The 25204-nt window shown below is 41.0% G+C and overlaps 1 protein-coding gene across 5 annotated transcripts in view; it reads right to left on the bottom strand.

The window, feature by feature from the left end:
• fgfr1a (fibroblast growth factor receptor 1a) overlaps positions 1 to 23428 on the bottom strand; it is a 30005-nt gene extending 6577 nt beyond the window's left edge. Inside the window, exons 1-11 of one of the 5 annotated variants that reach the window (XM_086207260.1) lie at positions 22726 to 23428; positions 21870 to 22051; positions 17466 to 17646; positions 10169 to 10411; positions 9903 to 9992; positions 9083 to 9255; positions 7075 to 7198; positions 4968 to 5158; positions 4651 to 4801; positions 472 to 668; positions 26 to 171 (exon numbers count right to left, since the gene is read on the bottom strand). In XM_086207260.1, coding sequence (XP_086063386.1) covers positions 26 to 171; positions 472 to 668; positions 4651 to 4801; positions 4968 to 5158; positions 7075 to 7198; positions 9083 to 9255; positions 9903 to 9992; positions 10169 to 10411; positions 17466 to 17619 — 1469 coding nt within the window. In that variant the 5' untranslated portion in view covers positions 17620 to 17646; positions 21870 to 22051; positions 22726 to 23428. Of the gene's footprint in view, positions 1 to 25; positions 172 to 471; positions 669 to 3733; positions 3879 to 4650; positions 4802 to 4967; positions 5159 to 7074; positions 7199 to 9082; positions 9256 to 9902; positions 9993 to 10168; positions 10412 to 17465; positions 17647 to 21869; positions 22052 to 22725 lie in introns of all 5 variants that reach the window. The other 4 variants (XM_086207259.1, XM_086207262.1, XM_086207261.1 and 1 more) reach the window with 4 other exon arrangements.
• Positions 23429 to 25204: the final 1776 nt, after the last annotated feature.

The raw sequence follows: 25204 nt of genomic DNA, 5'->3' as shown, positions 1-25204 counted from the left end.
GTGGTGGCTGATGTCCAGGGCATACCGATCTCTGGGAAGCTCCCAGCGAGGATCCTGTGGAAGTTCATACTCAGACACTCCTGACAACATTGGTGAGCCGCTGGAAGAGAGACGGGAGGGTCGAACCAGCATCACTCCTGAGTGGATGGAGGAGCTCGAGTCCACAGACACCTGAATGAGAGAAGTCTGACATTACTCCCCTCATAGTGAAACACACACCAATAGCAGGAAATCCTCTAATCACAGTGAGCGGAAGAAGAGTGTTCCAAGGATGTAAAACAAGTCTCTTCTTGAAGACTGTACCTACCTGACATGAGATGCCTGAAACACTCAATGGAGGCATACTTTTAATCAGATGATGGCAACAAAATATGAGGAAGTTTTGATTATAAAGAGTTGTGCTAAAGGCATGTTGTGAGAGAAAGAAGAGGAAGAAAAGGTAAATATATTCCAAACCCCCTATCTACTTTCTGTTACCTGTCTGCGCAGAGGAATGCTTTTGGCTAGCTTGTGGACTGCCAGCTGACTGTTGAAATCACTCTTCTTGGAGGAAGTGCGAATCTTGACAATAATAGCGATGGCAATCATGACGGCGATGAAAAAGAAGCCCACACAGTAGATGACCACCTCCAGGTAGGTGTGGTTGGTTGGAGGCTCGTGCCGGATAGCTAGATGGGGGAGCGCACAGTGACAGGGGTGGGAAGGGGTGGTGTCAGCTGTCATGACTGAACTGACAGTACACAGCAACCAATGCTAAATATTTTCATGCTCTTTTAAGATTAAAAAAATAAATAAATTGCCAGCCCAAATACAAACACACACACACACACACACACACACACACACACACACACACACACACACAAAGCTGCAATGTTTAAAAACCAGAGCCTTTGACAGTAACATGGTTACAAACTTGACTAGAACAATTATTGTGTCTTTGAATTAGATTTTCAAATGGTTATAATATCCTAAACCAAGGAGATATAAAAAGGGACAAACAACCATATTTTGTTACAGAAACTAACCCGCTGTTTAATTCTAGTTGGGCCTGGGCGGCAGTCATATCCTTCCTCACATTTCAACATGGTGTACAGTGTATGATTGTTGATTTGTCTAAAAATAATGAATAATGAACAGATAGGAAATGCACACCCTCCCTTCATAGATTGTTGCAGGAGCACCTGATGAAACCTGCTGCTGTGGTGTTCCCGATGTGTAAGCTGAACAAAGATGAAGTGTGGGCGGTGGTCTCAGACTGGCAGTTGAATAAAAACATTGGACTGATAAAACTGCTTTTGTAGTTTGAGTAGGTCAATACAAGATTAGGTTACATGTGTCTAATGGTTATAACTCTTGTCACCTGTACTTGATTATCAAGGGTGTACTGAGTAAAACTGGCCAGGCTCTAATAACAGTATTTGAAGTGCCTGCTTGTACTGAGTAACAATACAGGATCTGTACAGGCAAGTATGGATGTATGTATTATGCATTCACATAATTAGTTAGTTCAGAACCAGGAGCTTGCTCCTCCACAGTTATCTCTGCCTGATATGACATATAGGAAATATTTCGGGGCAGCACAGTGGTGCAGTGGGCAGGCTCCAGGTTTGAGTCCCGGCTCCAGCACAGGTTCTTTCTGTGTGGAGTCTCCATGTTCTCCCTGTGCCTGCGTGGGTTCTCTCCAGTACTCCGGCTTCCTCCCACATTCCAAACACATCAAGAGGGGACGAGGCTGATTGATACTCTAAATTGACTGTAGGTGTGGCTGTGAGTGTGAATGGTTGTCTGTCTATAGGTGTTGGCCCTGTGATGGACTGGCGACCTGTCCAGGGTCCAAATACTAATACATACCAAATACGACTTGTTGGTTCTCCAGACTGAAAACCCGCGTTTCCAAACTTTTATACTCTCTTACACCTCACTGTTTTGTTTTTTTTACTTGCTTTTGTGAGGTGACCTTGAGTACAAGGAAATACGCCCATATTAAAATATATTACTATCATCATCATCCTCATCAACTGTGATTGATGAATTCATTTTTTTGTAGTTTCATAGAAAAATCTGTCTATTTGACAGTGTGATAAAATCACATTTATAAGATTTTGTGGACGTTACTCTCAACTAAACTTCACCTACAACAAAGACAATTTTTGAACAGGTCTTTGGTCTGTGGATCTCATTACGTTTTGCTCAGTTTCTCCCTGCTCGAGCGTCCATCCCACTGGGGCACTGGATGCGCCTGTCATGTTTTCATTAGGCCATGATAGCGCCTGAGCATAATTCAAGTGATCCAATGTTTTACTATAAACACCTAATTCATTTAGCATGCTACGGAAATGAGCAAGCATGTGCAAAGGATCTGACTTTTAAACAAAGGACTAACACTTCACACACACAGTTTCAAAACCGCACATCATGCACATCATTTCTACTGTACTAAATATATTACATTATCTGTAGGTTTAAAAGAGCATGCAACGAAGCATGAGCTCAATACAAAAGCTTAAGTGATGAGTAAATTTAATTCCATTTGTAATGAGAAAAAAGAAATTGAATATAATGAAAACTTGATGAAATTTAAAAATTAAATCTAATAAAAAAAAAGTCAAATTCAGATCTTGTTTTTATCCTCCCGTTCCATAAAAGGCACCAACGTTCATTCACACCAGTAGTCAGGGTGCAATAGATTCCACATTTTAGGGAAAAAGGCAGCTCATTCAGGGCATACGCTGGCTTGGGATGTGGCTTTGTGTGGGGGAGATGAGACGATAGAGATGCCAGTTCTGATTATGCATGATTGTCGAGGTCTACACTGACTGAATCAAATCTTCTCTATGATATTCTTGGAATAGCCATGTCAGATGGAATGAGCACGTTAAGCACAAGGGTTAACATCCATGTTTACACAAAGATGATGACATTCCACTGTGCTGTACTGCAAAGTAACCTTTCCAACCATCTGAACTACATCCCAAACCAAGGCTGCCAAACTGACATCAGCAGCACAAGTGAGCTGCACTTGTGTGAAGAGGCTGACTGACAAGCAGCTTGATAATTGGACAAATGCCCATTCCAACCCTCAGGAATGAGGCACATCCCAAACAGCAGGCCAATTATCAGAGCCAGCCGCTGTGCACACAGCAGGATATGACATCAGGAATACATGTCATTTGTAGTGCTTGTCCAGGAAAATCAGCTTTACCCCAAATCAAATGCAAACACCAATTAAAGAGCAGAAGGGTGAAGACAGTTCAAAGTGAAATCTGGTGAGAGCTGCCAAACAAGGCCTCTATGAAGTTCTACCTGCCCAATTTCAAGAACTCTTCAGTCACCTTGCTTAGAATTATCGGTCAATTTATATTTCTTGGATTATTTCTGAGGTTAGACTAAGAAGGCGGCTTGTTTGGCATTCCTTGATTTCATTGAAGACACAGCAGAGCATGGCCCACACTTTCATCTACAGAGAATAGATGAAGGCGGCGCAATGCTGAGCACCCACACATACAAAAACACACACACACACACACACACACACACACACACAAACACACACACACACACACACACACACACACAGGGATTTTTAGTAACTTGCCCTGGCTTCCTCTCACATTTTTCAATTGAACTCAAGTCAAAAAGACTTAATTCAGAAAAATGTGAAGGTGGACAGCCAGGCTGAAGTGAAAGTCACAGAAAGAAATTCAGGAGCAAGAGACAGAACCACTGATACCTTCAAGCACGGTCAACCATGCAGAGTGATGAGAGAACCCGATAGAATTGCCCGCCAAGCAGGTATACTCCCCAGCGTCATCAAAAGACACATTTCTCAGTTGCAGGACTTCCATTTCCTTGTCCGTGGTGTTAAGGCCAGCGGTCTAGAAAATAAAGGAAGCAGACCCAACAAGAGGCCCAATAGGGAGAAGGGAACCATGAGTAAAGAATTCTGAAAGAGAAAAGGGAAAGAGGAGTGTTCTTCTCCTCGTTCCAACACCATCTGCCCAAAAAGTATCGCCAGGAGCCCCTGCAGAGGACTCTGTCAGGAAGAGCCCCCCAGTTTCTGTTAGTGGAGGAGCTGGTTAGGTTAACTGCTGGACCCCACATTGGGCCATCCCATCACCACATCAAATACCTCAGTTTCATCTCTACATGCAAGAGATGGGCAACATGGAAAACTCCACAGCAGAACAGGGCAACACTGACAGGTCTCATACTCACTTATCTGAACTAAGAGCATTAGACAAACAACAGGGGGTCTGTGGAAGATAGGTGAACGAAGGAAGACAACTGGAAAAAAACTGAGGCAGTCCAGACAGAGAGAGCTTTGAAGGGCAAGGGAGCGAGATTAATAGAAGAAGATGGCAAAGAGGCCCATATTAGGAGGGCACAGTAGAGGCATGGGGCAGGAAGGAGAATGGGTCCAACATAAACCTGAGACTAAACACTTTCAACTGTTCTGCTGGGAATTTTCCATAGCGTCATTTACAGTCAGGAGCACTGAGGCAGGAGAGAGGGAGGGAGAAAACTGAGGGAGGGAGGGTGGGAGGAGAGAAACAGCTGAGGTTGTCTCGAGTTATACGGTCCTGGTTTTTCCAGGTGGTCTTAGAAGTGCCTCCACTGTGTCGTCTTGTGCTGCTACATGATGGTTACCTGTGGGCTCATATTTGGTGACAGTCAGCCAGGCCGACTGATTGGCCTCTCCTATATAATTGGACACTTTACATATATACTCTCCGCTCTCCTCCTCAGTCACATTGTAGAGGGTCAGCACCTGAGCGTCCGAGCTATTGACCCCAGAATGCTGGAAATAAAAAAATGTCATGTGCAGAAAAGATGAAGCAAACGGGATCAAACTTCCATCCCTAGCAAAAACACATTTTGTTTCATAAGCAGTTGATGTTCACATTGTTCACAAGTCAGTGTTGTAACTGAGGTTTTGTTGCACCAGGACTGGAATAATCTCCTACCTTGAGGACGCGGACATAAGGCAAACCATCAGGACCAACACGACTCCCGTTAACTTCGATGTGCTTCAGCCACTGGATATGAGGCTGAGGGTCACTGAACACCTTGCACTCAAACTCAACATCACTGCCCACAATTGCAGTGCGATTAGCAGGCAGGCCAGCCTGCAGGATTGGTCTGTGAGGAGAGCGCTCTGCAATACAACCAAAACACAAATGGATGTTAGCTTACAGGTGAGGTGTGCAGTGGCATAAAATGGGAATCATAAAAAACAATAAAGTGTACCGATTCAAAAAGTGCACACGCTTGATTTATATTCAAACACAAGCGGAATAAAACCTTGCTTTGTTACTGGAAATGGCCGATTGCAGGAAGGAGGAGTATTAAACATCTGGATCTCAATGAAGGTGCAAACTTGAATGGAACTAGCAAAACTGAATTTTCCTGTGACTCTTCCTTCAAATTTGGTTGATTAAAGACAACACACCAGCTTAATCTGGAAAAACTACAATTCATTTTATCATCTATTTATTTCCCCTGCAATCGGCCACTTGTGTAATTATTATAAGTTGGCTACAACACATGAGTCTCATCTAGAACTGCTACAATAAATTCAACATCATTGTGTCTCCATATTCATGACTGATAGCTTTCCAAAGTAAAATTACAAGCTAACACTCTGGCAGAGTGTCAACCGTCTGGGCTTTTTCTGACCAAGACATCCGCAGGGATTTAACAATCGCTTGAGTCAAAGTTTTGCCTTCACTGAGGCCATATCACCACACATCAGTTTTGGCCTCAACAAAGGGCAGGTGAAGCCCAGGGGACAGGAGAAGGAGAAAGACTGTGATTTATAGGACCAATGGAGAGCGAGCGAGTCAGGGCAGGTCTTAGACAGGTAATCATTTCCCTCTGTTGTGTGGATTCATCACTCAAGCCACAAGAAAATGTGCTAATTTATCAAATGGCTGACAAGAAGGCGACCTAGGTTCATTATTCATAAACAAAGTAAGACAGAGTCTTTTTGTGTTGAAGATCATCGTTAAAAATACTCCAGCAGAAAACAGGGGCCATATGAATGCTTAACAGATGATCAAACCATGATCAAGGTTGCTTGGAAAGGTGCAGTAATACCAGAAACAAGAAATACTGACGCACAGGGTACGAAATTTCTGCCGCTAGTTTGAGGAAGCTGTAAGGTAGCATGGGACAAGAGGTCTGAGTTATCTTCTTCACTGTTTAGCAACCACTACTGCCAATGAAGCTGACATGACTCAGGCTGAAATCATGTTCATGAAAGAGGTCGTGTATTAAAAACATTTTTATGTTACCTTTAGTCACGTTATGTCATTTCAGTCTAAATGAAACAGCTACAATTAACAGAATGTTAAAAGTGCTAACATACTATTAGATGAGGCCACTTCCTGTGCAGTTACTGCAGGTAATGTTATGTTGCTTTTCAATCATGGGGTTGGCCAGTCCTGTTATCTGGTGTTCAAAATATTTAAATGAAAGATAACTTTATGAGTAATTTAAATGTTGTTGCAACCTTACAACATTACCTTATACATTACATTAGTGGCTAGCATCACTCAGTCACAGTAACTAATGTTTATAGGCTCGACTGTCATTTCTACATTAATAAATGAAGTTTCTGCTGGATTAATGTGCCGCAAATAGGCATAAATTCATTCAAAGTGTTTTGGGTCAGAAAAACTGCTGTATTATGGCATAATCACTTGGGTAGCAGGCCTTAAATTGTTAAGAAGTCATCTGCACCGTGAGTAACATGAAAAAGTGACTTAAACCATAAACATACTCAAATATACCGACTTCACTTTTCATTACAACTTCATGGCATGGACAACAACATGGGCAAGATGTGGTGAAAAAAGGAAGCATTTGTCCTGTTTGTAGATTAATAACACAAACCTATTAGACAGATATTAGAAAAGATTCCTCATCCAAATTGAATTAAAATGTAAAAAAAAAAAAAAAAAAAACATCTGTCCTAATTTTGCAGGGATTATATTTTACTGCATTGATCCAAAAGGAGTTTAATCTGTAAGAAAAGATGGAGATCACATAAGAAACAAAGACAATACATACCAACAACATCAAGCTGGTAGGTGTGATTGATGCTGCCGTACTGGTTTTCCACCACACAAGTATAGTTTCCCTTGTCAGAGGGCACTACAGATTCCATGATGATGGTCCACACATGGTCACGCACCTGCACATGGGACAGGACATCAATAAACAAATTCATAAATATATCTTATCATAAAGCCCAGAAAGACAATCAGTGAGCAATGCCAGCTCTAGAAACTATACTGCTGACTCTCAAAGTCAAAGCTCAAAAAGTTTGAATCAAATCAACTGACATAAATAAGACCAGAGGAGATAATCATGTTAGAGCTCAACTGCATTAGATTTGTCCAAAGCAAAAACTTGAAAGCAAAATATTCTCTCATCTGCTTTATCACAATATGAAATGTCGTAAATATTGAAAAGGAGCAGCTAATGTGATTACAAGACGCAGGACTATTCACTCTCCCTGTTGCCAACAACGGATGTTTTAAGCAGCGGATCTTTGTGTTATCCAACAGGAAAACACCACAGGAAAATTGGGTTCATGTTTTATATACATCTGCCCTAACCTGTCTTATTAGCACCAACTGATAAGTGGCTCCTTTTTTTCCCAAGACATGTTATAATTTTTCTTCCATAAATCTGCCAAGACCAGCATTGTGTGATTAAGAAACAAACCTCTGGGCGATGGCAACATCAAACATGCATATACAGAGACTGAGCCATACAGTTTCCCTCATTTAGCTCAAACGTGATGAGGGAGACCAGCTGCCTGCTGCCAGATGTGTTGTGCTTGGCTTCATACATGTGGTCTACATTATTCTCTTCCTCCTGCACGTCTCTATGCAGAGCAGACGATATATACATATGAACAATAGAAGCCTGGCCATAAAAACTAGAGTGTGGGAGGGACGAGAGACATCCCCGGCCGGCTGATGCAGACCTTTGCACCTTGACTGAAAAAACAGCAGCCAGATGGTTAAGTGTGCTGCCTGGCTGGGCTGGGCTGGGTTGAGAGAGAGAGAGAGAGAGAGGTAGAGGGAGAGGAAGAGAGAGGGAGAGGGAGAGAGAGACAGAGTGTGTGTGTGTGTGTGTGGGGGGGGGGGGGGGTATGGGAGCAGGCAGCTAAGAGGAAACTCCTAAATGTGTCCCAGCTGGGGAGGGAGAAGGGCTAAGGAAGCACTAGACAAGGCTGAACTAGCCTACACCTTGATGGGAAGAACAGATGGAGAGGAGCTGGGCTGTTTCTAGTTCTCTGAACCACTACATACATTCTACACCTGTGCTACTGGATACTGAATACAGGAAGCTAAAAAAAAAACAACCCAATAATAATTGTCTCTTAATATGAAAGCAACCACACAGCGGGCATGGATTAATACAATGATAGTCCATAACCCATCTTTGCTTAAAAAAAAGAACAAAAAAAAGACATGACCTGGGGCATTAAAGCTCAGAAAAGTCTTAAAAACTGAATTATGATGTTCTGTTAGTACAGGGAGCCGTAGCTGGTGAAGGACACTACTATGAGAAATCTGGTAAATATCCATTAACCATCAGTTGGGTAACTTTTGTCTTATCATGACTGTTATAACCTTATCAACAGTGTAGATAAACAGGGGGCTGTTGACCAAAGGCGCGATCACAGGACACATCCTATGTGACCATGTGAAATTATTGCATGGATGAAATTACAGAAAAGATGATGCACTGATACAGAAAATGAGGCCAGCCAGTGGTTTCTTCTGTCCAAATGAAAGGCTAGGATTGCCCTCCTGAAGGCATCCTTTCTATGGCACATCGTTCCTTTAAGTGGCATCAGATTTCATCTTGCATTGTTTTGCATCTGCTTCTCACTTCCAGAAAGTGTTCCTGACTCCAGGGGAGGACGTGGTGATCTAATGTAGGGATGAGATCACCGACACATCCGCACTGGTCAAAGAGACGTGTGTGATCGAATTAGAAATGCTAAAGGGTGGTCACTACGCAGACGCAGGGGGGACCTTCCGGAGTAGATTTTACTCGCCTTGAAACCTCCAATGCGATGGTCTCTTTTGAACTCCTTCCCATTCTTGTACCATTTCAGGGTGGGTGTTGGGTTGCCACTGGCCTGGCAGCGAAACTTGACGGTCTTACTAGCTGGGACTGCGTGAAGCTTCTTCGCCATTTTTTCTGGATGAGCCCATTGTGGGGCCATTGCTACAGGAAAAAAGAGAAAATATTTAAGTTTTACTGTGTTATTTAACAAACTGTATCAAACTAAAGGTCAAAACTCTTTTGTAACTCTCAATCTCACACATCAAAATACATGTTCACCCCCAAAAAAAGTCGTTCAAATTATGGTCAGGATTTGAGAGTCCATGATGGAACTGAATTTAGAAACAAAACAAAACAAAAACAAAAAACTTTTTAGATGTTATGCCTTCAAAATTGGCCCAGTTAAGGACAGTCGTTTAATTTCCAGGAGCAGATAAAGCTCTGTGATTGGGATGCCAGCCAAACTTGGCAGCTGGTCGATTCTTTCGAGCAGACTGTTCTAGCCAGATGACAAGGCCTGAGTAACTGAACTGCCCTCTAAACAAATTAAGACACATCTCAGTTTAACCACTATTAGTCACCATGTGGACATTCCACATGTGAAAGCTGTCACTGGGTAGTGAAAAGGCCTCTGATTCAGAGTGAAATCATTCAACCAACCGTGACCACACACACCAGCAATGGCTGAATCACAACGCAATCAACTGAGCAACCACTTATGACAGTTACTCATAACTGTCACTTTGGGTGAGCCAGTGATGATGATTCCATGTAGCCACATTTTTACAAGAAGGCATCAGCTCACTTACGAAGCAGTTTCTGGCTGCCTAAGAGCTTCGCTTCCTCTGACGACGACTCTTCATCCTCATCTTCATCCTCAGATGAGGCCAAGGTATCAACTGGTGAGACAAAAGTATACCAAACATTTATTTTTTTTCACTTATCAACACATGACTCAATTTGTCAAACAACAAATTTAAAAAATAGGAAATGAAAGCCAAAAAATTTATAGGTGATGCAATATCATAACAGTTGATGCTCTGTTAGACCATCTGGCCTGTCTGTGTGACTTTACCTGTGACATTGAAGTAGACACTATGGTTGCCAAAGGTGGTGCATGTGTATAGTCCAGAGTCTGCCAGCTCCACCGTCTCAATCTCCAGTTGGCCGTTGCGGATGCGTGTGTGTTCTCCATCGACTACTGCCACATTATCTTTGGTCCAGTTGACGGCATGGAGGGAGTCCGTGGCAGAGCAGCTCAGATCCAGACGATCACCGAGATAGAGGGTGAACAGCTCTGCATGCGTTTCCACAGAGACTGTGCAGGCAAAGTGGGGAAAGGAAAAGACTGGTAATTACAAACACGATAATAAAGCTATATGAACTCAAGGTAAAGATAATATCTGTGGCTCAAACTGTATTATATACAGGCCAATTACCAGGAGTATTCCTTACTCCTGATAATACAGCACAAATAAATAGCATGTGATGGCAATACACTATTGAAAATGTTCAAAAAGCTCACACAAAATAGGGCAGGGTCTGTGGAGTAAACCCCAAAATTACTTCAATCATAAAACATGGACGAGAGACAGCAGAAAAGTCCTTCCTCGATTTCCTCCTGACACACCGCCTACCTAACCTCTTCCTCAAATTAAATCGCATCTCAAATGAGTCAAGGCCCTCTGGTCATGCAGGCAAGAGCTACTTGGGAGAGGAAGGTGAAATCCAATTAGAGGAATGAAAAAAGGGGAGGCATCACAGAGTGGGACACCTGAGGCCCCCTATTCTAAATGACTACATAGTCTGCAAGGGGGAGGGGGTAACCAAATTATGCTGACACGTTGTCCATCATAATAGTGTTGTTTGTCCAGTTACAAAGGTAAAGATCATGACAGGCTAGCTCTCAGATCACACCTCCATGCCAAAAGGCCAATCAAAGCAATCCATTACAACTGATTGAAATATTTTGTGAAACTTGCAAATTCAACTAATAATCCATTTTAATTTTTTTAGTTTGCAACATGTCAAAAATAAAGTCCCATTTTTTTCCACAAGCCAGATACTTTTGGTCTGACCAACAAGGAACATCCCAATATTTAGTTTCCTATCAAATAAAATATACGATATCAGCAAGTCCTCCGATTTGAGGTTTCAAAGTAGTTGCCAATTAGTTTTCTCTAATTCAGCCAGTAAAGACAACTCAGCACCTTAAACTTCAGCCAACAGTCTATCGATATTTGAAGTAGTACCACCAGGGCGAATACCCTATCGCAAAACGAATTAAAATAAATTTTTCAGAAAAACTTAGATGTGTCTCCAAACATGTGTCCTCACAACACGAAGCACATCTACGTAGCATAACCTCAGGAAAACATCAGCCAACCAGACTAATCCCTCCCACCATCATAACAAAGGCCACCAAACAATAAAAGGGAAGAACAAGCCCAAGAGAGTGAGCAAGTGAGCATGTGCACAGGAGCAAGCGGGCGAGTGAGGGCCTGCAGCGGCAGGTTCTAGTGCCAGTTGCTATGGTGACCCCACTTGGGCCTAGTAAAGGTATTTCCTGGATCACATATGTCTGACAGGCCCTTAATCCCAGCAGGAAAAGGGGCCAGGGGGTAGGATCAACTTTCTCCTAAAAAAAGGGCCAAAGGGGGAAAAGTAGAAGAGACATATGTAGTGATGGGCTTCAGTGATCCAATCTGGATGTAGCCTTATACACAAAATCTCTGTGCTTTGTGTGGGGGCTGTCCTACATATTTTTGTCCCTGCCCTCTAAATGGAGATGCCACCGATAAAGCTGTGTCAACATCCCAGCTGTTAATCTGGCTGCAGACATCATAAAAACACCCATAAAAGCTGTAAAATTTGCTTGTTGCTTTATTGTGGGCCACAGTCAGGACCATTTGTGTTTCTGTGACAACCTACTTTAAACTTGAGTAAGATATGACACAATGTAGTCAGAGCAACCGCTAGCTAAAAAAAAAAAAAAAAAAAAAGGCAGCGCTTTCATTTCTCTGACCAGAAATGCCTTTAGAAAAATTAGTAAACACTTATTTAAGTCACACTGAATTTATTATCAACCCTTTTCACACTTATCTCACAACTTTGTTTTCAGCATTTCCTTTGAATCGGAGGATGCTTCATCTCAGTTAATCCTTCTGGAGCTATGATTGGATTAAAATGGATTAAGGACTATATTTGCAAGGAGCAGTCCATCTGGAGTAGTCTGTCATATGTTCTTCCAACTATGGGGGGAAAATGATTGACATCATTTAAAATCATCCTAATTACATGAATAATAAAAGGAATTTGGGGGAAGAAGAAAGCACTGACCATCAGTTTTGAAGTGGGGGGTAAAAAAAGCTCAATAGTCTGTAAATTCAAGATCAACTACAACAAAATGCTGGCGCCAGTCAGTGGAAACCTTCTCTGGCTACATGATAGGAAGCAATATGCCGCATGAATGACTTCTGGGATTTCCTGCTCTCACTGGAGTGATGGCTGAATGCAGTAAAGTCGAGCTAGTTGAGGCTCTGCGGTGGCACACAGAAAAAATGCCAGCTTCCTCTGCTGACTTGACCACAACAAGAATGAAGGGGTGGGTGACGTGTAGAGGGAATTGAATAGAGACAAAGGGCAGGACTGGCAGGAAGCAAAAGAATAGGACAATGCCTATTAGCAAGGCCTCCCCCCCAACAAAAATCACAGAGCGAGTGTCCCTCCTGAAAGCACTCCAGTGGAGGACCCTTTCACTCCTAAATGAGGTGCTGGCAATCAGCATGGATTAACAGTTGGGAGCTACAAGGATGACTCTGCACAGCAAAGTTAACCTTCAAATTGGCCTATTGTCATTCAAATTATGCATTTAATGGACAAACACGGGAATTATCAGGAACTCTTGAAAGATAAAAACCTTTTGTCTATTACCACATTAACTTATCTGTTCTTCTAAAGATTTGTCGCATTGACAAGGGACTTGATGAGAAGAGCCAACTGTTACCTAAAAATAGTTTGCAAAGGCATACTTTAGCCGGCTCCTGCAACATGATTTTAGACTCACTAATTACAAGGTTACAAAAATTTGACTTTTTTTTACTGTTTTAATTGCTACTTAAGAATGTTTTGTATTGTACACCAAGTTCTGCTCAGAACATTGGACTGCTGTACTAGAAAATTCATTTTTGAAGAGTCAGACAGGGGAAGCTGCTTGTTAACATTTTTGTAACTTCCAGAAAAGTAAAATCATGGATCATTGGAAAGTTTCAACTCATTTTCCATTAACACTGTGCAGATCTTCTTGTGTGGAAGCACAGGCAGCGTTTCAATTGTTTTAAAAGTTCGGGTACTTGTGAACTTGAGGTGTGTGTTTTTACCCTCTTTTTTAAAACAGGTTTAACCATGGTTTTGAATAACGGCATATAAAGGTGGATTTAGAGGGCACCTGTCCTCAGACTTTTGGTTATAACAGGACAAAGAGATGCCAGGGGCATCGAGCGACTTGGAAACCCAACAAGGAAAAAAAAGGAGATTTAGCTTGAATATGCTAACTATGGTGCTGTTAATTGGATCCATCGCGTGCAAGGATGAATGGTTGTCAGAAAAGCAAACACACACAAACAGACAGGATTACTCGCATGGCGTGCGGCCTATGCATATTTTAAATGTTAACTAACCACAGAGGATGATAACACATGAGGCCAGGATACAATGAGCACAGACGTGAATGTTTTGGGTTCCAGGTCTGTGGACACATTCAAAGGGTGTAATCACCCTATTCAACCAAAAACTCTAACAAATGCCTTTAAAATGACACTCAGCATCACAATCCATTTCTTTTTTAAGCTTTTATTGACATGTGTATGAAAGTGTTGACACTCACTCAACTGTTATGTGGAAACCTGTCATCATGACAATTTTATTGGGAAAAAACTTTGTGTCTTCTATTGTGTGGTGATAACTGTATGTCTGACTTTCCCTTTTTGTGCGAAAATTCTAGATAGAAAAGAATCCTAAAGCAACATTTATTTTTCTCTTTACAAAGGCTTTGACAATGCAATAGGAACAGTTTCATACTACCCTATATTTGGTAAAAGAGTTAAAAATTACAATTAGATGTATATCAACTGAAATCTAAATAAATGAGATACATCGTAACTTTATCATATTCATCATATAGTTTATCATGTGAGGTAGGAATCATTCTGAATATTTTCATGAAATCCAAAAATCCAAATCAAAGGAAGTGCAGCATTTGCCAAAACAAAATGTATGCAATGTACAATTCTATATAAAGTATACCGAGTTGGTAGATTTTTCCATCGTCCAAATGGTATTGTGGCTACAGTCTTCAAATATCTTTCTTTCGGCACTTTCACCAACTCACTTGTCTTTTTTGCAGCTAGGTCCGAGGTTTCAGACAGAGTGGGGATCAATTTTAGCCCGGTAACATTCCTTTTCCGAGGATTCACTTCTTGCCGCCTCCAGTGCTATGTGAATCCAAGCCATTAATGTGCTGGCTCGGTGCGAGGAGGGCAGAGGTGTTGATGATGACGCAAACACGCAAACATAATGCTCACCAGTTCTCACGCATCAAACACCTCCAAGAATGTCAACACCGACGCTACAGACAGCCACAGCAGTGAACTGCTGTTTTGAAACTTACAGGCTGTCACGGGGCTAAATATTCTTCTGACGCATCGTCACTTCAGCAAGATGAACACTTGGGGAACCGCTTAGATCAGGGAGCTGCTGACCATCACTGGCAAGAGGACCGTGGATAACCACCTTACAGGACTGCGAAGGATGACTTATTGTATAAAAAGGTTGTGGAGGAGCTTGGTCATTTTGGCAGTCACCAGCAAGTTGAAAAACTTACAAAAAATGTACCACCAGGTCTGAGACCACAACAGCAGCAGCAGCGGCAGAGGGAGGTTGGACTGGGAACACTTCGAGGTTTGCCAGACTGTCACAGGGCTGAATATTCTTCTCATGTATATGTTGTACGTCACTGTTCACGCGCAACTTTGTACTGCACGTCACGTCAGATGTTTATGCCCACACAAGTGGCAACTTTTTTGGAAAGAGGAATATTAAACCTCCATTTCACACAGACAAGACCGCAAATTCCCACCTCAACTGGGCTGCAAATTTGGCCCATTCTGTGTCTAAAAAGGGCTTTTGATATAGATCCCTGGAAAATATGATCATTGTTATTTAAATGTTTATTTCTTTAAATCATATAACAATTGCAATACCAGTGACAATATTTGCAGCAAGATGTTTTTATCCTGTAATTTAGCCTAAAATTGGGAATACTATTTTGGGATTAGAACCTCCCAACCAACTCCTTCTCATTGTATTTAATACTTTTACTTTCATAGTTCAGCATATTAACAGTGCAGACTTTGAGGGCAGTGTAAAAATTGTAGAAAAAAATTAACTCATCACAAGTGTGATAAAAGTTTTAAATAACTGTGATGTTGACTTCAAGTCATATCACCCAGCCCCTAAAAACATGTTTAAATCACATTACAGTTGAGAACAGAATTTGCCTTGACTTCAATTAAAAGTTTGGAAACCTTTGGACTGACTGAAAACATACAGCCCCTCTGCAACTTAACACAACACCCTCTTGTATATCTTTAAATGTTAATAATGTTACCAAGGGAAATGTAAAGATTGCTGTCCTGTAAATCACATTCACTTGTTTCTTCTCCTCTCACAAAGTCAGCCAGGCTGTGTTTCTCTGGGCTCCCATCACTGTCTGAAGAGAGTCTTACTCAAGACTATGAGCTCTGAATCTGAAGAGCCCTGCATCCAAAGGTCAGTTGCTCTTCTACGCTGGCTGACAGCAGAGCATAGAGTCACAGAAAACACCAGGGAATGCCACATAAATTCTGACACTTTCTCCCTGTCACCACTAGAAGAAAAGAAGTCATTTGTACGATAAAAACAAGTTTCTCATGTTCACACACTTGAGTTTTTCAAAAGAGCTGCAATCATTCAAATGGTTGTCCACATGGTTCCTTAAGGTATTCAATGATCTTAATTTGTTCAGGGGATATTCTTTTCTTCTGTGAACAACACACACAACAAAAAGCCCCAAGACAAACAAAAAAAAAAACACGCATCGAACCAAACCATTTCCATATAACTATTTTGCTTCCCAGCTCAAGACAAAAGGAATGCAACCAAATGCTTCTGCTGTGATTGTTTGTCGACAGCTGAAGCCATCCGTCACCCAGCAGGGAAGCAGAGGGAAAGTGAAGCCTTGCCAAGCAAAAGTCAGTGGGGGAGCAGCAGGAAAAGGACAGAAGCACATAGATAGTACCTGGCCATTTGGTGATTAAGAACCGGATGGAGTGTGAATGAACCAGACACCCCCACCCGAATGGGAATTTATGATTCACCTTAGAAGACAAACATTCTCCTCAGAAACCCTATCCTTGGGGATAAGGGAGGGCTCAAAGTAGCATTTTCTTTCCTTTTTTCAAGAAACACACTAATTTATAGCTTCCCTGGCAGTTAACTCCTCTCTCGGTGACAACAGATACCTTCTCATTACAAAGGAGGAGAGGAGCAGGGACTTCGAGGTAGAGGGGCTACCCTTGGGCTACAGATGGGAGTCATTTTCTCCTCACTGTCCCACTGTAAGTTTAAACACAGCTAAGCCAAGTTTATTTAAGGGCTTAGTGCCCAAGAGAGCCCCTCTCGCTTAATTATTCTAATTATAATGCTCACCTTTATCGTATTCTTTTGCTGCTCGCCACTTCCGATTGCTGCGCATAAACATCCAAAACCATCTACCCACAAGTCCAGGCAGCTATTACACTGCTGGACCGCATCCAAGAGACACATTTTTATGGATTCAATTTCAGTGCTTTTTTCCCCCTTCAGATCTGAACTTGTGCAATAGATCAGGCTGAATTCTTTAAGGAAAGTCTTTAACTTGTACTGTCTAGTTTGACAACTACATCAATTAATTAGACCAAAATACAATCAAATATATTCTAAAAATTGAAAAAGTGTTACTCATAGTCAGAAACAACATTTTAAAAAATATAGAACACCCTGACATGGACTGAAATATCATCAGACTCAAGCAATTGTGTGTGTGTGTGTGTTGGGGGAGGGTGGTGCTGACTACAAAGGACGAACTTCACCAAAGTCTGGAGTGTGTTAGGATTACATTCCTGCACGAAGAACAAAGCTTTGATTATCAGTGAACTATTTTCAAGATAAGTCAAACTTAATAAGTTTGTGAGTTCAATCGCTTGCATATTATTTGACAAAACTGTGACTACAGTGTTCTAAAAATGTGTCTACAAAGGAAGTCTGCTTAGCTTTAAGAAATCAAAGCGTCTTACCTTCATCAGTGTTGGCAGGCCGACACTGGGTCCTTAAAACTTGGGCGAGTAAAGCCAGAGACAGAAGTATTCTTGGCCTCATCAGCATCCTGCTGAGGGAGCTACAACTGGTGGTGTTTCTGCGACTGGAACTCCATTCAGACCTTTGGGGCATCAGCAGCAGGTCATTCAAAGATTTTAACTGTAAAAGACACAAAAGAAAATTACATGTGTGAAAGTTTCTAAAAACTTCTCATAAAAAAAGGGGGGAATATAAATTCAGACAGTAAACAAGTTGATAAAATAGAAAGAAGCATTTGTTTTGACAAAAATCAGAGGAATGTGAGGATGTAAAAGAGCCTCTAAAGAATACAAAAAAAAAAAAAAAAAAACCCAGCAGGATGTAAACTAAAAATCTACATTTTTGTTAACCAGGAATCTTTCAGCACATCGGACAAGGGAGGACATTTTTTCCTCTGTGGTGACATGGTTCAAGGGAAGTACTTCAGCATTTAGGTCTTCTTGTACAAAAACACTGATAAGAAACTACAGAGCTTCCTCTGCCCCAGCAAGCACAAATATGGTGCACAGTTCTCCACAGGAATGAGATGCTCAGTTATTTTTTTTTTATTAAATATTACACCAAGCCCCCCCCCCCCCCCCCTTACCCGATATGTCGCAATTGAAAGATGTACAGTGCCCCCCAAAAACAGGGCATAGTGCAGTGGGTGACCCACACATGAACATCTGCTTGCATCATCACCCATGCAGCATCTGGCCTCAGAGATTAACGCATGCCCATAAACCCCATAAACCCCCCCTTAAGGAATTTGTTAAAGACCAAAAAAACTACAGCCTGTTATGTGACACCCTTGTAGAAAGACTGCCAAGCCATCATTTCCACACTGAAGAGATCTATCACCTTACACGTTTTGGTCCCAAACACAGAATGACCCCCCTGCAACCATTTGCTTCCATCAGTTGTCCAGAGGTAAACAAATACTTATTTTTAGGGTTTTCCTACTGCAGTGATGTCAAGACTCAGAGCACAATTAAAAAATATATTATTGAGTTCTGTAAAAACAACATTAGCATCAGATCTAAGTCAAAGAAACTCAATTTGCTTTCACACAAACCATGTCCCAACGCAGCTGTGATTTCCTTTAAGAGGAATTAGTGTGAGTGTTCATCACTGAAACAGTCATTGTGTTCTCCTCAAAACCAATTCAATTTCACTTTCCAAGAATGGTCTTCTATTCCAGCAGCTGAGCTGGGTCAGGGGGCTCCGAGGGGGATAAAGAAGCTTGGTCATTGCGGCGCTTTAAGCGGTGAGTCAGTCTTTGGGCAGGCTCCAAGAAAGTGCTTCTGTTGCCAGACAGAAGGAACCGCAGAGAGCAGCCGACCACGTTCCCTGGCCGCTCGTCACTACGACAACCATCCGTCAATGAAAGAGGAGGAAGTAGCTTCTTCAAAGTTTGACACAAAGCTTTGTTATCCCCAACTCCCATGAGAGCAAGAGTTAAACACACTGTTATGACTTACTATCCGCTCACACACATTGAACTCACATTGAACTTGAAAGGACCTCAGTACAGACACTGACCAACACAGGCTGACATGTCATTTGCCAATATTGGCTGATCAGTGACATCAATAAAATCAAAAGCTATGATTATTGAAACAAACAAACAAACAAAGTTACAATTCAATGCATTTTCATTTTAAATTCTGATGGATTTTTTTTGGCCCCAACCCTATAAGTAAACATAGAGGATTTCTGCCGTCAGTTTTGCTGTTCAAGATGTCTTGTAATAGAATATATTGTTTGGTTATTTAAATCATGATGGAAGGTGACACTTGACTTGAAGAAAGACCTTTATAAATAACAAATCAACTTCTGAATTGCAACCACAGTTCCCTGATAGGGACCAGTATGTCTCAAAGTGCGGATGTAAATTTGACAGAACAAGTTTACACTAAGTTTTCCGCACTTGTTAGGGATACAATCTGTTTTTAAGCAAGGACCTAAAAAGGCAGTAACATGAAGATTTATGCTGAAATACATGGGCATGTGCCAGAGGGACAGCTTTTGCAATAGAGCATTTCCGCTACAACCAGCTGAAGCTGCAACATGGCCACAAAAGCAGTGAAAAAAAACACACACACACACACACACACCTTTTAAAAACATAATACACTTGTGATCCATCTGATGATTCAGTCCTGTACTGTGGTCACTGAATAGAAAAATCGAATCAACTGTTTCAGGAGAATAATCATCGCCTACTTCAGTAACTCACGTATGACAAAAGGTGGAACCCTTTTAGCAAGGTGAGATTCAAACTTCACACCAGTTTGATGTTATACTGCTCCTTTGAATGTGTGTTCTTTGTGTTCACATGATCTTCAACAATTACAAATACTTCACTTATGAAGCACTATTATTGTCAGTTTAGAGGACATTGTGATTATTAATGTTAACCAAAATAGACTGAAAAAGTACAGGGAATCCAAGCTGTGCTTTGCAAATAAACAGCAACGGCCTTGAAAATAAACATTCTAGCAAAAGTGAAGGGTTCCATTGCAATATATTTTCTACATAAAAAATGCACAAATTAAAAATAATACCATGTTAAATAAAATATGAATTATTAAAAGGTCTTGAATATATTTTGAGAATTTTATTTCATTTTTTTATGATTCTAAGTATGGGGTTTTATTTTCTGTTTGCAGAAGCAATGAAATGTTTTAATTGTCTTTCAAATACCTGAGAAACTGTAACATTTGATAAGTCCTGTGCAAATAAAGCTAATACTAATCAGTAATACTTGTACTAATAGTAATCAAAATAATTTAGTGAGAATCAGCCACATAAAAGGGGTTAAACTAAGCAGATTAGAGCATGCAAGACATACGTAGCTTCTCTCATTATACAAAGACAAAGGTTACAGGCCTAACCCATAACATGGCCTGCACTATAATTACTGTTCAATTCCATCCATGCATAAAATTCCTCAGCTCCCAAATTCTGTAGCCCCCTCCCAGTTTACCCTGCACTCCCAGCCAGCTACAGGACAGTGAGCACACGGCAGCGGTTCAGTTAATGTAAGAGCATCAGACCACTTCCCTGGGGCTACAGTTTTTACCCAAACAGACACTTCTGTTTTGTTTTGTTTTGTTTTTTCTTTGCTGCCTCACAATCTCAATCAGTGGCTGGCCATCAGCGTGCCACAGAGGGAGATCAAGTGTCATGAGATTACTCTCAAATGTAAAAACAATTCACGTCAAGCTAGCTGACACGGTGCCATTTGGTTCACACTTAGATCCAAAGTGCCTCTCAGTGAGTTCAGTACATATCAAGTGTTAATGTTTTCCCAAGGGGGGTTGAGAAGGGACACAAAATCCTGTAGATGTAAATAATATGTACAGGATCCCAAAACACACCCAAATAAAATCTGACACAACAACAACAACAACAAAAAAATGCAACTTCGATGTTAATCTAACAAAGGCAAATTCAGCCTCACAGAGCTCACGTGGTAATATTTAGTTTCACCTAAAGTGGTAGATTTAGTCATAATCAATGTACTATTTTAGGCCTGTACTCACACTTAAGATTCATTGAAAATAACATTGTTTCTGACAGTTGATGTCAAAACCAGTGTTCATTTTTGTAAGACTACACCGACATATCAGTTGATATATGCCTGGTTGACTGCCATAGGTAGTCTGCAAACAAGATGATGGTGGTGAACAAAGTTTATCTGATAGGCTACAGTATATCATACGTTATTTCAGGTTCATATGCATGGAATTAAATTTGTCCTGAGACAAGGAGGGGTGAGGGGCTAAAACAGTTTAAGAATGTTGGGTATCTTCTAACACTTGTTGTTTCTTTGACACATATGGGAGCATAAAAACCAACAAAAACACACTGGCATCCGCCTGTGAGGATGTATTGTGATCACTTGTTAGTTTGCCAGGATGTTAGCAGGGTAACTCAAATAGAACTAATAGAATTTGGTAGGATACACCCTCTGAGTACCTTCTACGATGTGTATTTTGTTTTTTTTTGTTATTTATTCACCCTTTCTTGCCACTGAAATGTGTTTACTTTGTTGCCAAGAAGTAAACAAAAAGGTTGCTAAAGCCCTTCAGGTCTTCATTTCTAAATTTGAATGCGCACAACATCAATCCAAAAACTTTTAAAGGAGCTATCTTTCGCTTCAGCGGGTTAACATTTATCATCCCTGAATGTCATCTTAAAAACTGGTGGCAGCCAATAATGCGAGTATCGGCCGAGGTATGTCGGAGCTCAAGTGACACCAACTGTGTGACAGGGGAGCAAACAAGTAAACTGAGGAGCAGGACTTTTCTCTCATTACAAGGTTCCAGAGAAAACTTTGTTCCTGTTGGAAAACTTACTGTAGGACGTGCCAGTTTCCTGCAACATCCATCTTCTCCCTCTTCCTTTACGGCTTAACATGCAGAGCTTTACATAACATCAGCTGCCCCTCCAGACTTTGTGATAGATGAAGTAATGATGGCTTTCCTCTGAGAATTTAAATATGGAAGTGAATTTCAGGATAACCAGTAGGTCCTCAGACCTGTGAGAGGGAATTGCTGTGAGTAAAAATTCACTGGGATGATTTAAGCAGTTTGTGTGAGCCTTAAATTGAAATAAACAGTGCTAAGAGTGGAAGTGGACCAAGTGCATTTTGTATACATACATGGGGGACAAAAAGTGACAGCCAAACTGCTATGATATATCATAATAATATGATTCAGATAGGAAACTCACTATTAGAGCCACAAAACCTAACCGAGGTTTAGATTTCGATTGTGATTTTTAGTTTGACCGCTTGTTATGAGTGCTCTATACTCAACCCAATCATCAAAACAGATTGTAGCTTTAATGAGAAAATCCAAATTAGTTTTACATGGGCTTCTGACATCATTTGGGCCTTGTGGGTTTGTGTTTGTACCTCTCATTTTCAAAAATAGAGGAGACCCTGGAGCCTAGAACCACTCCGTAGGGAAGGGCAAAACCGTGAAACATTAGTCATAAATAATCAGGAAGTTTTTCATGCTTCTAAAATCCAAAGCTCGCCCACATTTGTAAAAAGGGGGGGGGGGGGTTACACGTCGTGAATTAAAACGTAAAAATACAGTTTTGGGTAGCAAATGTGAGTTGAATCCACCGGGAAGCAACAGCTAGCACGTAAACATGCCATAAAGTGAAGCTAACTCAGATGAAGGGGATAATTAAATAGCAGCTCACCTTAGTGGCGGGGGGCTGCGGGACAGCCAGCGTTGGACCGACGAGGAAGACTCCTGAGCCGAGATTGGAGGCAGGAAAACGTTCCCAAAAACCAGTAAACGTTATATCCAATATCCAGACTTGAATTCGGTACCGGTGACCGACGTTCACTTGAGTCCAAACGTTAGCAATATAGCTCGCGCATATTTATTTATTTTTTGTGGCAAACTTGTGTGCAACGGAAGAAAACAACGTGTGCCCCCCCCTCCTCCAAAAAAAAACCTCCTTAGTTGAAAAACACCACTAATCAATGAAGCGGAAAGAAAACTTCCCAAAGACTCTCAAATGCTGTAACATTTCAACGATAAACCCTGGTTTTAAGTTTCCTCTTCGTTAAAAAATAATATCTATATGTGACCCAGTTTACAAAACCAACCCAAAGATAGGAGGCGAGGGCAGCCCTGTGCCGTAACTTCGAGCCTGGTAGTCCCTTTATCCCAAGACGCTTCGCCCGCGATGAAGTCCTCTCATCTTCCCAAAATTGTCGCCTGTCCCAAACTCGTTTCACTCAGTCCAAGGAAAAGAAAAGAGGCGAAAACGGCGAGTTGTTTATGTTCTCACAAAAAAAAAACACAGAATTTCTGTGAATCCTAGAAAGTATTTTGACCGCTCCTGGCAGAGAGACTTCTTCAACAACGAGACTCCGGGTTGCTCCAAACCTTCGCCCCCCCCCCCCCTTAAATCTGAGAGTAAACGCATCCCGCGGACCAACGTTAACGCGCTGCTAGCAGCGTTAGCTACATCCGGTCTATCATTACAAAATAAAAGATAAATCAACGCCCTCAAAGCAACCTGTTGGAATTATTTAGAAGGAACGTTGGTTATTGTAAGGATTTTACTCAGATAATTAAGTAAGCCTTTATTCAAATTGGATTTAATTGGGCTCTCTGCAGGTAAAACATTAAAAATCATAGTTGTTTCATAATTTTAAAGGGGAGTTACTTGCAAGCGAGAATGTGTGTAAAAAAATGTTGGATATATTGATAAAATGGCTATAGGCTATTATTTTTATGTTGTGTACCTCTATTTTGTAAATTGCTCCAAACAAACTTTTGGCATATACGTATATACGACTATAAATTAATTTACATTGTAATCTATATCTTGCTCTTATAAGATCTGTGGCTTTTGGCATTTTGTTTTATTTTATTTTAGAGAATAAAATGTTTTTCTCAACCTTGGCTTTCACTTCCTCTGGAAATAAAACGTTAATGTACAATATTGAGTATACATATGCAATGTATATTTTCTATGTATTTAATCTATTATATGAATTAAAATTGAAATGATACGTAAAGTCCTACGACTATCGTGCCGCTTTTATTGTGAAGGACCCAATCTATGTATTTCCGTTATATGTCGGGCTGTTGTTTTCTTTTTTGACGCAGGTCTGGTGTGACTGGAAGGAACCTGGCTCGCCCTGCCATCCATAGCACCTCTCCAGCAGATCTCCAACTACCCCAGTCTACACGTCGCACTTTGCATTGTGGGAACGGAAAGGCACACGCAGCTTCGCCGTCAGACTTCAGTCATAAACACTTAATTTGCTATGCCGTCCAACTATAGTCATAAACATAAATTGCATGATAAAATGGACATGCAACAAACAACGAAATCCACTCCTATTAAGGTCGTGAAGATGTTCAAGGAGTGACCCAATCAGATGAAGGCCTGCACACAGACAAGATGATGACTCATCTTTACTTTCATGTTAAACTTTGATAGGTGTTGACAACTTAGTGATGTGAATGCTTTTGCATTTTATTAACAAGTGAAGCTCCTTGTGAGAGCGTTGGTTGTACTGGCTTATACTGACGGATGTTGCAAATGTCCTCCCTGATTTATATCAAAAGGGTTGAGTGAATATGAGGGAGACCTCTCAGTCCCACCCTCTACAGTTCAACAGCACCGCAAATTAAAGCCTCCAAAATAACCGTTAAAATGAGTCAATATCTTTCACATTAAATAAAACCCAAATATTATAATTCGTATGAAGAATGATTCATTGCTGTGCTGTTATATTCAATAAAACATGCTTCATTTTATATGCATCCAGTTAAAGATGAATTCACTGAGAGAAAGTAAACACTTCCATCATCCTCCTGCCCAAAGAACTATTAACCAGCTTTACTGTGCCTGCGTAAAATCATATTCTCTGGCAGCATTTCAAAGAGCCTGAGAAATTCAAATGTATGTGCCTACTCTGCACAAACACAATCTTGTGTTGCCTGATCAAATACGCATGTCTGATGAGATCATACGGTCTTTGATTTCATCTCACACATTGACAAATGATGGATGACTGGAACTGCAGAGACACATGAAGGCCAGCTTTCTACTTAAGATGACAAAGAAACATGTGTTACCCTTTATGTGTGCAATATTAACCCCGTTTGATGTAAATTCACCTGAGAGGTGACTGGATTCTTTATTTATTTAT

This window comes from Aulostomus chinensis, chromosome 6 (assembly GCF_037954235.1).
Source record: "Aulostomus chinensis isolate RoL2024-O1b breed Wild chromosome 6, RoL_Achi_v1.0, whole genome shotgun sequence".
Taxonomy (NCBI): Eukaryota; Metazoa; Chordata; class Actinopteri; order Syngnathiformes; family Aulostomidae; genus Aulostomus; species Aulostomus chinensis.
This window is presented reverse-complemented; position numbering and strand designations above follow the sequence as displayed.